The sequence below is a fragment of the Microtus pennsylvanicus genome, chromosome 15 (assembly GCF_037038515.1).
Source record: "Microtus pennsylvanicus isolate mMicPen1 chromosome 15, mMicPen1.hap1, whole genome shotgun sequence".
Lineage (NCBI taxonomy): Eukaryota > Metazoa > Chordata > Mammalia > Rodentia > Cricetidae > Microtus > Microtus pennsylvanicus.
In genome coordinates, this window is record NC_134593.1 from 13299908 (window position 1) to 13314788 (window position 14881).

Consider the following 14881-nt stretch of genomic DNA (forward strand, 5'->3'; position numbering starts at 1 on the left):
CACCAACAAGGAGGCTAACAACCATCCATACCTCCAGTTCCAGGAGAATCAGATGCATTCTGACTTCCTTGGATAGCAAGCATGCTTGTGGTGCACAATTGAGCAAAACACACATACACATAAAATAATCTCTTAAAAATTAAAGAGACAATAATAGTACATTTAAAATCATGATCTTGTAGATAGGAGGGTGCATTTTTTCATATATGCACATCTTGTGTCTTGACTTGAAGATAAGAAGGGAAAATACATTTTTCTCTCCAGAGGCCTGTCTAGATAGGTACCAAAGGTCCATTTCATTGTATCTAGTTTTAGCAGATCCACCCAATCCTGAGTTATCTCAGTTCTGGGAATACCTTAAGGATAACTTTAATTGCAAAAGGCATTTTTCATATATTCAAATTTCTTCCTTCTAAACAATTATTATAACAGGAAATTCTGCTAAAGCTTACTCGGTACATGTGGAAACAGAATGCAAATGTTCTCTGTGCTGTGGTGAGATGCACTCTAAAATCTAGAACATTTCAGTTCCACATGATCAGCCTTGCCTCAAAAGGACCCCCATTTTATAGGTTATCAGGAAAGTGGGCACTTTCGTTATCCTGTGAAAACAACCCCGGATTTCTATCTAGTGTCACTTATATTATAGCCCCAACCCTAGCTAGCACTTAGCCCTTCATTCTGTAGACAACCATTCATGCTTCCGCTTACTAAACTGTTCACCCAGCCATTCAACTACCAAGCACCTACCCTAACTCATCTGATGCTGAGAGCAAAGCAGAATACTAGATAGGTAAGACTCCCCACAAAACTTAGTCTCTAGTAGAGAGAAACATAGATGTTCACGATCCTTTCAGATGTTCTGAAGAAAATACAGTCATGTGGTAGAGAGACGGAGGTCTCTTTGTTGGGGTGGAATGCTCTAAGTTCTGATTACATAGTTACCAGCTTTCCAAAGCTCCCCTAAGGAAGTCGTTGCCGACCACCAGAGCAGTTCATTTCCTGTCTTTTTATCATTGGATTCTTTGTGCCAACATGTTTGGCTTTGAACATAAGATGTAACATTTTTAGAGTAAGTAAGTTTGCTGAATGTTTCTTGGAATTATCTTAGCTAATTCTCATGAGGCACAATCCAGAGGAAGAAGCAACCTGATAGATAAAATGACTTGCCCAAGATCAGGAAACGGAAATTGGGAAAGCCAAGAGCTTGAACTTGGCCCAGATTTCTGACCAGAGGCTTTTAACTAGCTAGCAGGTCTCCTGGAATATTATTAGTGCTTCTGGAAAATTTGCAGCTTTCCAGCCTCAGACAAACTAGCTGTATTAGGATGTGAGGAATTGGAAGTCCAAGTTGGTAGCAGGCTTCCCAATGGTTCTATGTACTGAATTTAGGACCACTAAAAGAATGAATGAAAAATGAAAATTCCAGTTCTCTTAAACTTTAAACCCTTATAATGATCAGTTTAACACTACTGTGTTTTAGTGAAGAAGAACTCTCAGAATCTCCTAGGCCTGTCAAGAAGACCAAAGAAAAAATGCTTTAGGACTTGGAACATAGCTCAGCAGACAAAGTGCCTGCCTTGAAGGCAGGAAACCATGGATTCAGCCCCCATCCTGAACCATTGTGCCTGACAGCACAGAACATAATCCCAGCACTCCAGAGGTAGAAACAGGAGAATCACAAGGTGGAGGTCATCCCCATATATAAATCAAGAGGGACACATAACACACACACACACACACACACACACACATACACACACACACACAGAGAGAGAGAGAGAGAGAGAGAGAGAGAGAGAGAGAGAGAGAGAGAGAATCTCAGAAAGAGGTAGGAAGGAAAAGGAAAAAAGAAAAGTATTTTTGTAAATTTCTCTTTCCTGAAGTGTGGTTTTAAGCTAATGGAGTGGATAATCTGAAATGGAGCAGCTCTGGTGATATCACACCCCCTTTGCCAGTTCAGGTGAGTTCTGCAGCCAGCTTCAAGATTTGAACTCCTCCGCAGAACCCACCTGAAATGTGCTCAGAGCTTTTGGGGTCAGATACGTTGTCACATCTAATATTCTGTATCCCACACCCACATACATGAAGCATGCCCAGCCTTAATGTTAGTTCTTTAGCTGGTCCTCCTCAGGGAGCAGGATGGAGCTATTTTTCCTTGGAAACTAGGTTGGAGACAGACATCCCCAGAGCAGAGGAATGCTTACTTATCTTGACAGATGTCACAAGTCTGCTTAGAGCTGTAAATACAGGATGTCCCAAATACTGCATCGAGCATACTTAGTTTTAAAAATTGCTTTCTGTCTCAAATTCAATTTTAACTAGGCATTTTGGTTTTGTGTTTTTGAAATCTGAAAATCTTGGGTTACAATATCCAAGGCCCCTTTTTAGGGGGCAACCTATGATGTTTTCACGAACATCTAAACCATTTTAACAGACGAACTAGGAAAGGCAGGTGACCTGAGCCATAGAGGGAAGCTCCGGAGTGTGAGACAAAGTCAAGGCAGTTCCTTCCACTCTTTAATTGTGGGAGAGATGGAGGCGGGGCGGATGGCATTTCAGTGAGGAACAGGGAGTTCTAAACCTGTCTCCCTCGCTGTCCCCCAAAGGTGGGTGATAAGGATTAGGATCCTACTTTTGCGAGACCCTAATGTTCAGCCCGGAAGCAGGCCAGCGGGAGCAAACAGAAGGAAGTACGCCACAGGTTCCAGCCCAGGAGTGGTGCTGGCCGGTGGGACGGGGTGCAGGTTCATGAACCCCACTAGCGGCCCAGGCCCCGCCTCCGGCTCCGCCCCCTTTGTTATCCGATACTTCTCTGGGTCAGCTGGTTCTGGCGTCAGGCGGAGGGATGGGCTGGCTCAGCTCGACCCGGCAGGGCTTGTTTACTATGGCTGATGATCTGGAGCAGCAGTGAGTAGTTACTCCTGTCCGTTTCTCTTTCTATCTCTGTCTGTCTGTCCGGGTCAGGATCCGGGGACTGTCTGTGGTTGCAGACAGCTTCAGACTTTCCCGTCTTTCCTTTTCAGGTTGGCTTCCAGGGAGGGATGGGGTACGCTAAGGAGGCTGCGGAGCTGGGGGAGCGCTAAGGGTTGAGCTTGTGTGCAGCCTGGGGAGTATGACTTTCCACTTAGTCTTCGCGAGCACCCTTGGTAGCGCAGTTTGATTGGTAGTAATGTGCAGTGGATAAGCTTTCTCTTCCCGCCCCCAAAGCAAGCTTGAGAGACGCGGACGTGGGGGCAGCAGCCGGATGCTTGTGGAGACTTGCCCCGGGACCAAAGTCGTGGGTGTGAAAGGCCTTGAGGGAGAAGGAGTGGGAGGGAGAAGTCCCCTCCGCGCTGGGATTAGTGTGGACCTGGCTTGCAAGTTCTTTTAGCCCTTGACCGCCTTGACACGTTCTGCTTGCAATCCTAATTGATGATGTTTTTAATCATTATAAACACATGCTTACTGCAGTGGGTTCAGAATTATGTTTGTTAGATTGAGGGAGGGGGGAGGGTACCGCTCACCTAAGGACAGCAAGTTTGGGATGCAACCTGTGGGTGGTGTGATGACGGTCTAACAGGACCAGGAAAAAGTTACTTGGAGAATGACTCAGCTCCAAGGGTTTCATGGGAACAAGGCCTTCCCTTGACCTAATATTTGTCCTTTTGGCAGAAGGAATTAACTTTGTAACAATAGTAAAAATAATAGCGTTGGGGATTTGAAGGAACTTCTCAGGAGAGTATTGCTTTCTAAGAGGAAATTTACGATGCCTACAGAGACTCGGGGAAACAGCACTAGAGCCAGAAAAGATGCAGGTCATTCAGCTCTGTTTAACAAATAAATCAGAAGATGCTGGTGCCCACAGAAACTTAGAGGCTTGCTCAAAATTCCAGGGGTCTAGAACAGGTTTTCTCCCAGCACAAAACTGCTCTGTTTCCCCATGAGGATGAGGCACTCTCCGGGCCAGGAAGGGGCTCTGTGCAGTTGGCCTCACTTTCCCATCTCAGCCCTTTCCTCCCTGATAGCACTAGCGCACAGTGAGACAAGACAAGGGCCTGTTCTCTGTCTGGATCAGTGTCTGGAGAAGAAAGGCAAAGGTGTACACATACCCAGTACTCCCCACCCCCGCCCCTTTCAGGACTGTGGAGCACACTGGAGGAGAGCATTTCCCATGAGCTCCTGTAGGCAGTTACAGAGATATGTGGGCTTCCAGTGCCATGATCCGACTGGTTATAGTCTCTACAGTGCAAAGAGGAAGTTTCTATTTTGAGACTGGTCAAGAGCTGTGGTCCTGGTCCTGGTGCTTCAGGCCAACAGGGCATTCTGGTAGATGGTTAAAAGGGTCCTGGGTATCCCTAGGATTAGATTGGTTGAGACTGTCAGCTTTCATATGATGGAAGCTGTTTATATACCACTCCCATACCAACACTAGGTTTCTTTCAAACCTCACACTTTCATTGAGAACAGCTACCTAAAAATAGTAATATATACAGGTAATGATCGGCTGAGGGGTTTATTAAGTTCTAAGCCTTGTTCTATATGCTCTAGATGTTAACTCACAGATTTCTTTAGAAACTTGTGAGGTAGATACAATTACCTCCCATTTGCGGCTGAAGAAGCTGACACAGAAAGCTAATGTGTCACTGTCTCGCTGCTGCTAAGTGGCCTTGCTGGGATTAGAACTCTAGTTTCTGGCTTTAGACCGCATTCCCTTCAGAAAATAGATACAAATAAAATGTGGTTATATACTGCAATGTTCAGTTGTGCCTCAAAAAGCTGGGACTAGAAGCTCCACAGAGGAGGCATTCTTTTTCTAACTTGCTGGTGACCTCTCTGGGGATCAGCTTGCTCACTGAGAAGCAGAGGCTGAACTAGGTGATTTTCCAGAAAACACCCTAATGTAGCATCTGTGCTTCCCGTGATGTTCGGGGGGGGGGCACTGTATATGCTACAAGTAGCTGGGATGGTTCTTCCACAGGGTGGCCTTGTGAGCCTCTTGTGCTCATACCCACAAGCCCTTGCTGCAGCTTCTGGCAACCATCCTATAGCCTTTACCTAGGCAGAGTTCACAAAAAGAGGAATAACATGAAAGATAGGGGAAGTAGAGTAGAAACCGTGATTCACTGAGCAGTTCCGTTTGTGGCAGGTACTTGACAAGGTTCCTTTCCTATCTGGACCTCAGAGCCCGTCTATTTATCAGTGGCAGGTCTGTAATTCAGAGCCAGGAGTTCTATTCACTCCAGAACTGGGGCTTGTAACCTCAATGGCTTAGTCACTGGGTGTGAAGGAGAAAGCAGGATGAGTTACCACTTTTACTCTAGGACATAGGTAAGCTTTATTCTCACTTTACAACCTGAAGAAGTAGGCCAGAGTCACCTGTGTCTCTTGGTGAACAGTAGGACATGAACCCAGATAGCCCTCCCCTGCTCCCTGCCTACCCCAGCTCCAAGTTCAGAGCTGATGGATTTCGCAATCAGGGACTAATAGCGGCCCATACTTCCAGAAGCGTGTAAGATAACAGATGGCATGGGAACTTGTCTGTCCTCCCCTAAAAGAACAGCTAGTTCTGGGGGTGACAGAAATAATGGAAATATTAAAGTCACTCCCTCTCCCTTTGAAATCTCCTTGGACATAAATTATGATAACCACTAACAACGGGGAATTGTGACACTCCAGGAAGATAATAGATGGGAAAAAGTCGTTTTGTGCACATGGTGTTGCAATATCTATCAAGGGCCATTGTTGTCAATAGCCATTTGTCAAGGAAAAGTAACAGTATATGGGCCTGCTAGGGCATTGCCGACGCAGAAGGCCATGAGGAGTAGGCCTCCTGCGGCTGGGAAACACCTTGTACCCTGATAACTCATGGAGCTATCAGCAAGACTGGGAACTTTTCAGTGTGGCCAACAAGTGCCTCTCTGTCTCGTAGGCCTCAGGGCTGGCTGAGTAGCTGGCTCCCCACTTGGCGCCCCACTTCCATGTCTCAGCTGAAGAATGTGGAAGCCAGGATCCTCCAGTGTAAGTAGAGGAAACAGTTTGCACCTCCCTTTAAATGTCTGGAAAAGATACAAGATCTTCTCCAAGCTGGGTCCACTGAGCCCACCGATTCCTGATGAGCAGTGTATGGGCCAGAGGAAAGAAAATCGGTAGTTTGAGGGGAGGGGCAGACAGAGGACACAGTATTTCATAACAGTGGTCCCTCAACTCCCTAGCCCTGTGGTAACCCCTTCCACATCCTCCAGTTTCACCTTAGGCCCTATACATTCCAGTGTGCATTAATGCACACAGATACTTCGCCCCTTCATCTTTTCCCTATCTCTTCATTTTCTTCCCTCTCTCCTAAACACATAACTAAGCACATTTTAATTCACCGCCTTCCTACTTGAGTGTCAGCAATCCTGTGTTTTCTAATATTGCTATTTCCTGCCTTCTACTAGATGTAACCTACCAGCTGCCTGGTTACCACAGTTATTTGGAGATCACACAGACCAGATTGCATGAGCAATATTGAAGAAGGTGACCCATGAGCAGCACTAGCCTTTGGTTCCAGCAAGACCCCAGGCTCATATCTCCCCATAACCCCACCCCATCATGCCCAACCCTGCTGTTCCGCCCAGGTGGAGCTACTGTCTCTGGCCTGAAAGGAACCACGGCTCTCAGGCCTCCATCCAGATGCGTCTGATTCACCCAGGAAGCTCTTCCATATGACTGTTGGCACACTAGCACGAAGAAAAACACTGCCCCACCTCAGTGTCTAAGAGGAATAAGCCCTTGGCTCAACCCACTCCCATCACCACTCTACCCAGCTAGACCACAGTTCTCTCTCTTCTCCAAACACATGCAAATTCAAGAACAACGAGTCCAAGGATCGTTTGACATCAGGGACCCAAAGGGAGTTGGGCACAGCATCTTGATCCCTCTTATAGCCTACGGACCAAATGGTCTGCACATTTCCCTTAGATTTGAATTCATTAGTTTATGAAGTATAAAAGAAAACTTACTCTGGTACTTATTAAGTCTTTTAAAATGACTGTATAAAATTGCTGTCATTGGGAAGATATCATTCTTGGTTCCCCATACTACAAGAACAGCTGGGGATTTAGGGCTAAGGATCGGAGTCAGTGGATTGAAATCACTAAAGACATCAAGAACAGGGAGTTCTTTCTGAATGGAATTAGCGAGATTCTTGGTAAAGAAAAGTCCAGGACTTGCACATCAAATCAAATCCAAGATTTGATTGCACACCAAGGGATTGGATCAGATCTGAAGACAGGGCTGGGGAAGGGGCTTGTCCTACTAACCTAGGGTTCAGGCTAAAGCCGTCTAAGGAGGCTGGAGATAGACGGGAGCTGTTGAAGGTCACTTTTTGTTTCTGAGATAAACAGTGACCAAATCAAACCTGGGGAGGAAAAGTTTCTGTGGCTCACAGATTACAGGACGGGAGCATAGAGGCAAGAACTGAAGCAACAGCCACAGAGGGCTTCAGCCTACTGGCTTGTTGGTTTACCCTGGAATTCTTCCCTTCCCAGGTCTCCAGAACAAGTTCCTGGCCCGTTATGTTTCCCTCCCAAACCAGAACAAGATCTGGACGGTGACTGTGAGCCCAGAGCAAAAGGACCGCACCCCTCTGGTGATGGTACATGGCTTTGGGGGCGGCGTGGGCCTCTGGATCCTCAACATGGATTCACTGAGTACCCGCCGCACTCTCCATACCTTTGATCTGCTTGGCTTTGGGAGAAGCTCAAGGCCAACATTCCCAAGGGACCCAGAAGGAGCTGAAGATGAGTTTGTGACCTCAATAGAGACATGGCGGGAGACGATGGGAATCCCCACTATGATCCTCCTGGGGCACAGTTTGGGGGGATTCCTGGCCACTTCCTACTCTATCAAGTATCCTGAGAGGTAATATGAACTACCCTCGCCCCTCATGACTGACTCCATGCCTTACCAGGCGCATTCCAATACTGATTTCCACTAAAACTCACTTCCCAGCAGTTTAAGAGGCATGAGACCTCCAGGCAAACACAGTGTACCCTCTGTTTGTTTCTTCTCTTAATGTAGAGTTAAACACCTTATTCTGGTGGACCCATGGGGCTTTCCCCTACGACCAACTGACCCCAGTGAGATCCGTGCACCTCCAACCTGGGTCAAGGCTGTGGCATCTGTCCTGGGACGTTCCAATCCACTGGCTGTTCTTCGAGTGGCTGGGCCTTGGGGTGAGTCACCTCCAGGAGAAGAACTCTGTCTTAAACCTGAGGCCACCCCATTTACCACTGCCTTGGTGCACCTGGTCTCCTGCCATCCTCACATGTTCATAAAACAGAGCCTGACCTGGCATTGTCACTTAACACGATCATCAGGACAGCATTTCTTTATTGGAGTCTTCAGATGGTTGTCATATTTTCCCTCCATCTGTATCAGCAGAGAGAACAGAATGACCGCCTTATGTGTCGGCAGATCCCAAAGAAAGGAAGGGGCTATGGCGTGTGGCTTCTCTGTTTCTCTGCTGTGAGTTTATATGACCACCTGTCTGCAGTAACTATCACTCGCTCCCGTTCCTACAGCAAGGAGGGCTCTGAACCTCAGCTTCTAACGTAGCACAGTGCAGACAAGTCACTCTGAACCGTGCATGCACTGCTCTAGAGAAACACATCTCCGTTCTGGGTTTCTTAGCATTGAGTAGCTGTCAGAAGGTTCTCTATGCAAAAGAGACAGCAGGCCACACTGTAGCGCGTCTGTCAGAGGCTCCGCAGTCTCATCTCACACTGCCCACGTGCTTCCCTTTGAGGAGCTTTTTACACTGGTGAAGTAAAAAGATTCCTTTTATTGAAAAGATTGGTGACCCTGTTTTGTACCGATAGCTTATATTTGTATAGAAATGTCCAGTAGTCGCTAGTTGCAGTGGCTGAAACAGAATGGCTCCTAAGGAAGAGTGGAAAATGAGCCCTGATGTAGAAGGTAGCACAGGAGCTCTGGGAGAAGAGGGGCAAGCAAGGGACACGGGTGCCAAAGGGGAGCAGGCAGGCAGAGGGCTGACCTTAGTCCAGGTGGCTCCAGCAGACACCCCTGCCATCCTTCCTGCTCTAACCATTCTCCCCTTTCCTGGCTTGGATCAGGCCAGGTTCATTCAGGGCCTCAGCTACTGTGTTGGCTGGCTGCCTGGCAGCCATGGGATTGTGTCAGAGAGGGCTTGTGGCTATATTCCCGGTTCTTCCCCAGACACCTCTCACAGACAAAAGACCTGCAGGGCAGAGAAAGCGGCCAGTAGGTCCAGTCCTCCAGTCTGCCCGCATATACCGATGGCGTGCATGTGCACTGTGATGAGAGGCGCGGTGTCCCGAGCCTGGGCCAGCGGTGCCATTAAGGTCACTCTCCATGTATTCTTTTTTGGTTTTTTCGAGACAGGGTTTCTCTGTGGTTTTGGAGCCTGTCCTGGAACTAGCTCTGTAGACCAGGCTGGTCTCGAACTCACAGAGATCCTCCTGCCTCTGCCTCCCAAGTGCTGGGATTAAAGGCGTGCGCCACCACCACCCGGCCTCTCCATGTATTCTATTACAGCCTGAAAGTGAGAGAGTGCTCGGAAATGGGAGTTTCATCCGCTACCTTCAGAAGAATAAAAAACTATCAGGGTTCCCATGAGGCCGGGGAAGGAGGGGACACACCTCAGACTGGAAATGAAAATTCTCTTAACTGCAGACACTCACAGAACTTGTGAACCTGTAGGGAAAGTCTTGGGATTTACTGAAGTGAAAATCGCCTGACTCCTGGGGATGTTAGGCTGTCTCTAAACTCATTGGTGAGCAGCAGTCGAGCTCTGACGTTTGAAGTCGTCTGTTTCTTCCCAGCAGGCTTCTTCACCCTTCTTGCCACTGCCATGTTAAATGCATAAAGGAACCAAATGCTTAGATAAATTTGGTTCAGGTTGTTTAAACATGAGCAGGCAGGAGTTTATTCTCTGTCCCCACCACCACCACCCACACTGGCCACTCCGTGGTTTTGCGTGGTTTGGATTTGGGTGATTGTTGATGTTGTTCTTTGGTAGGGGCTTAAATAGGGTCTCACTGGATCCCCTTAAACTTGAAACAGTTCTCCTGCCTCGGCTTGCTGAGCGCTGGAATTGCAGGCACACGCCACGCTCCCAGCATCATGTTGTTATTTCTTCAATCCTTTCCCAGGACCTGGGCTGGTGCAGAGATTCCGTCCTGATTTCAAGCGCAAGTTTGCAGACTTCTTTGAGGACGATACCATCTCGGAATATATCTACCACTGCAATGCACAGAATCCCAGGTGAGGGCGGCTCCCAGGACCAGCCCAGGGCGGACGGCCTAAAGAGCTGCAGAGTTTTGTGATTTAGTCTTCTTCCATAAAACTCTGACTCAGGGGAACGTGAGCACCAGCAGGCTTGATCATTTCCAGAGAGTTCCCCAGGGGTGGCCACTGAAGGTATAGAAGATAATAGATTTAATTAAAGAAGCTGTCCCTCTCTACAGACCTCATGGCTTCCCTAGGAGTCAGCAACTGGCCTGATGAGAAATAGTATGGAAAACATCTAAAAGGCAGTTTTTAACTGAAAAACTAATTTTTTTAAAAGAAATTTTATTGTTGGGTTTTGGTTTGATTTTATAGGCAAAGGCAAATAGAGAAAGAAACATCTTTGAATATCCACGATCTTCAATTTCCAAGTTTCCTCATTTTCAGTTTAATATTTCATGTAACATTGCTTCAGAGAGACTCCTAGAATGTGTCCCTTTGTATAAATACACATGACGTATCTATAAGATACATGTCTGGAATATAGTCATAGAAAGAATATGCATTTATTTCAGTTATATACACCTCAAAATAGCTTAGAATGGGCATGAAAATCCTTCTACTCTTTTAGAAGTATGGATGTGTTCAGAGAACTGAGAGGCTCTCATCTCTGACTACTCACAGGCAAGCTCCAAAAGCTGCTGACCTGCAGGTTTGGGAGCACTGACAGCCAGGACAGAGCCAAGAAAGTAATCTCCCACAGCCAGGCTCTGTGAGAGGCTGATACCAGCAGGGCACACTGGTAGCACCACCCTGTGGAGACCTCACTCTGACCTTGCAGGAGCCATAGACAACTACCCACCTCTTTCCAAGCCTGTCCAAGTCACTGTGACCCCAAGGTTGTGAGGGAGGTGAGGCTCGACCTTTCAGCCATACTGTGAGCATTAGTCTCGATACAGCGTGGGAGCCATTATTGCATGTGATTATAGCTAGTAGCAGGGTCCCAGCTAAACAATGCGCCATAGGAACCTCAGCAGTTAAAGTGGACACCCCAGCTTCCTGCTCTTGGATTCTTCTCAGTCCCCATGGGCTCATCATCAGCCCCATCTGGTGGCCAGCTCTCTTTCTCTCCCTCCAGACATTTTATAGCACCAAGCACTTTTATTCTAGTTGACAGATTTTCAGTAATTCTCATCAGTCCTTTGGAAAACATGACTCTGGCCCAAGGGAAAATGTTTGAATAATGCCTTCTTCATCCACCTAGACTTGGGAGCTCTGTATACATCTTCATTCTTTTCATCTTGTCCTGAGAAAGTGGGCATAGTTCCCTCCAGTTTGTATATGAGAAAACTGAGGTATGTTCTGGTTACACGATTTGCTAAGAAGACACGATTTAAATGCATGTCTGACAGACTGCAGAGTCCGTGGTACCACGTCTCCTAAGATGTTCTCTGCTTCTGCTGGTACAGACAGAATTCATCCCGAGGTGCAAAGGAAACCCGAAATGTAACTACACCGAACAGGCAGAGCCCAGGAGGGAACACTGTCCTCATCCTCCCTGCCTCCCACAAAAAGCTACAAGCTAGTCAGAAAGTTGGCTCCCGTCCCAGCCTCACATAAACCTGATAGGGAGATTGAATTCACATTTGTGGTGTCCCTCTACAGCAGGCTCAAAAGCCTGGTGCGTTTTCATTCTTCATCCCCGAGTGTCTTTAGCACATCCTTCTCTGTCTAACGCTCACTCCTCAGGGCTCACTTCTAGTGAATTCTCCCTCTGTCTCCTCAGCAGCTAAGCCCCTTATCCATGTTCTGTACCTCCATCCCCTTTTAATAGTCCTTAGAACATCGGGGCGTTGGTGGGCACGCCTTTAATCTCAGCACTCGGGAGACAGAGACAGGTGGATCTTTGTGAGTTCGAGGCCAGCCTCGTCTACAAGAGCTAGTGCCAGGATAGCCAGAGCTGTTATACAGAGAAACCCTGTCTCGGGGATAATAGTGATAATCATCATCATCATCATCCTTAGGACATTTTGAGTTAAAGCATAGTCTTCAGATTATTTAGCCACCACCTTCCAAAGATGTAAGCAACAGTGCTAACTCCAAGCAGGGTAGACCCAGCACCTGTCCCATTCCTGTGTCCCTTCACCCAACCCAGCTGTAAATATATATTGCATAAATACTCAGTGTGTTCTTGAACAGCTCCCTATGCCATGGGGGTTTTCACATCATGCCCTGAGGTGTGACACTCATCTCCTAATCTCGCCAATATTTAATGAGCCGGCACTGGCTATGAGAAGATTATAAAGACAGTAAGTTCCAGCCCAGCCTCTGAAAAGCAGCAAGTTGACATTTTCTGCTTCGGGGTTTGTTTATATGTCAATCGCCTCACTGTTTTGTTCCCTCAGTGGGGAAACGGCATTCAAAGCCATGATGGAGTCCTTTGGCTGGGCCCGGCGCCCCATGTTGGAGCGAATTCACTTAATTCGAAAAGATGTGCCCATCACCATGATCTATGGGGCTAACACCTGGATAGATACCAGCACAGGGAAAAAGGTGAAGATGCAAAGACCGGATTCCTATGTCCGGGACCTGGTAGGTTGACGTGCCAAGGGGTGGGAGTTGCAGCGGACAGTGGGTGACAGAGGGTGATCAAAACCAGAACAAAAATATACAGATGAGATGGAGCACTGGCTTTGAAAGCTCGCCCCTCCCCAGCCTCCTGCTAGAGAGTTAGGAATTTCCTTTCCTGTGCAGTCCAGTTCAGGTAAAAGACAGGCTCCCTGTGAGCAGCCAGGCATGTGCTTCCATTCCAGACCTCCAGCCTCCCCATCGTCCCTCCTAAGCCACAGCAGTGAGCAGCAGGCTGTGTAGCGGAGGTTGCAGTGAAAGCCTTCCCGCCACACTTGTCTCCTGCACTCCTCCCCCTTCCCTAGGAGGTGCATAAAACAAAACAGATGAGCAGTGGGGCTTCTGAGCAGGAAAGACACAGTGGACATCGCCCTAAAATAAAATGGGCTTTTGACAGTCACTGCACCAAGGAGTGCGCAGTGTTCAGAGAAAAGGCAGGGTCTTGTTCTGAGAAGAGCGAAGAGCAGCAGGCAAGCAAGATTTGAGGGAAGGGTGGGAGAAGAACTGGAAAGACCACTTCCCAGTGCTGGGACTTGAGAGCTGAGCCCACTGTCATGTCCACAGGAGATCGAGGGGGCATCGCACCACGTCTATGCCGACCAGCCACACATCTTCAACGCTGTGGTAGAAGAGATCTGTAACTCGGTCGACTGAGCTGCTCTGAGAAAAAGAGGAGGAAGCCAGAGTTGCTGCCACCTCCCTGTCCTAGTCAGAACCTCTGTCCTTTCCTTACCAACTAACACGTGCCAGCCAGGCAGAGTCGGGCTGTTCCCGAGATAGGACCACAGTGAAAATGAGCACTTTTGATCCCATGCTGAGGGCAAGAGGCAGAATCCACAAGAGGCCTTGAACTTCCCACTCTGGGGAAGAGCATAAAGGGTTGCCTAGTGCCGCCCACTCTCTCCACGCCAAGTGTTACCAAGTGGTGATTATGAGGAGATTGCATGAGCCGTGCCCTTCCTCTGGACAGAGGGGGGCTCCCCGCAGACTTTCTAGTTTGGGAATGTGTCAGAGAGTAGGTTCCATGCAGGAACTTCTTCCTTCTCCATCACTCCATGCCTGCATCTAAACCCAGTTCCCGCCTACCCACCAAGGGCAGCTCTGCTCACCTGCACAGACCCTTCCATGACCTCATTGGCAGAAGAGGAAGGATGGACCACATCAGGGCAGGATGGAACACAGCTCTGCATGCTGGGTTCTAGCAGAACTGGGTATATAGCCCAGGTCTGCTGGCTTCCAGCACATAGTGTAAGCTTCATTCACCAAGGGTCCATGCAAACACCTCTGCTGTGGAGCTGGTTCAAAACTAATCTTGCTCCATACTCTAACCTGTTATACAGGCACACTGTTATCTTGAGCTGTGTCTCAATCCTGGTTTCCTAAGTTGGGACACTTGAGACTCTTTCCCCTTCCTCCTCCCACTGTGAGGCTCTAAGCCTCTCCTGTGCCTTGGGCCCTAAAGCCCCATGTGTAGTATAGAGAAAAGATGGCTCCCGGTGGAGAAGGGGAAAGGCCTTCTGCCCTGGAGTCATGTCTGGACTCACGAAGTCCACAAGTATCTGCAGCATTTTCTACCTAGCCCCAGAGCTGAGGTCCCCTGAGAGCTCCTGCCCGTGGCTCCCGGAGGAGCTTTAAGCCAGCAGTTCTGTGTCCTCATCAGCCACAAAATGCTTCTCACTGCCTGACCCTCTATGCCTGCCATCTGTCACCATGGTCTCCAACTCACTCTGCTTCAGAATTACCCATCGGCCCTCTTCCGTGGATCTCATTCCAGGTCCTGCTCTAAGGCTCTGGGTGCTAGGCTGGGCCTGGCCCCAGAAGCAGGGCAGTTCCTGCCTCTCCTTCTCTTTTATAAAGCCAACCCTTTCACCAGAATAGTATTAACTCCTGGTGCTTTGTACTGCTGGTCCAGCTGCCTCGGGCTCTTTTTCTAAATTAATAAAGAAGAGTAAAACCTATTTGCTGTGATACTGTTTAATATTGGTCCAACAAGACCACTGGGCGGCCCTGCCTTGCAGCA

The 14881-nt window shown here is 48.1% G+C and overlaps 1 protein-coding gene across 3 annotated transcripts; it reads left to right on the top strand.

Moving 5' to 3' along the window:
- Nucleotides 1–2681: 2681 nt before the first annotated feature.
- On the top strand, nucleotides 2682–14819 carry Abhd4 (abhydrolase domain containing 4, N-acyl phospholipase B). 3 transcript variants are annotated; one of them, XM_075949153.1, is made up of 7 exons: nucleotides 2682–2910; nucleotides 5912–6000; nucleotides 7512–7884; nucleotides 8044–8198; nucleotides 10158–10269; nucleotides 12639–12825; nucleotides 13426–14819. In XM_075949153.1, exons 1-7 carry the CDS (start codon nucleotides 2849–2851, stop codon nucleotides 13513–13515), a joined length of 1068 nt encoding a protein of 355 aa, XP_075805268.1. In that variant the 5' UTR covers nucleotides 2682–2848; the 3' UTR covers nucleotides 13516–14819. The 3 variants fall into 3 exon arrangements, with proteins under 3 accessions (XP_075805268.1, XP_075805270.1, XP_075805269.1); XM_075949154.1 differs by having other exon boundaries at nucleotides 2879–3026; XM_075949155.1 differs by lacking the exon at nucleotides 5912–6000 and having other exon boundaries at nucleotides 2861–2910.
- Nucleotides 14820–14881: the final 62 nt, after the last annotated feature.

Coding starts and splice junctions, on each gene's coding strand:
- Abhd4 (XM_075949153.1), top strand. CDS start 2,849: ATGGGCTGGCTCAGCTCGACCCGGCAGGGCTTGTTTACTATGGCTGAT. Junction 8,199..10,157: donor TCGAGTGGCTGGGCCTTGGG/GTGAGTCACCTC, acceptor ATCCTTTCCCAG/GACCTGGGCTGGTGCAGAGA. Junction 12,826..13,425: donor ATTCCTATGTCCGGGACCTG/GTAGGTTGACGT, acceptor TCATGTCCACAG/GAGATCGAGGGGGCATCGCA.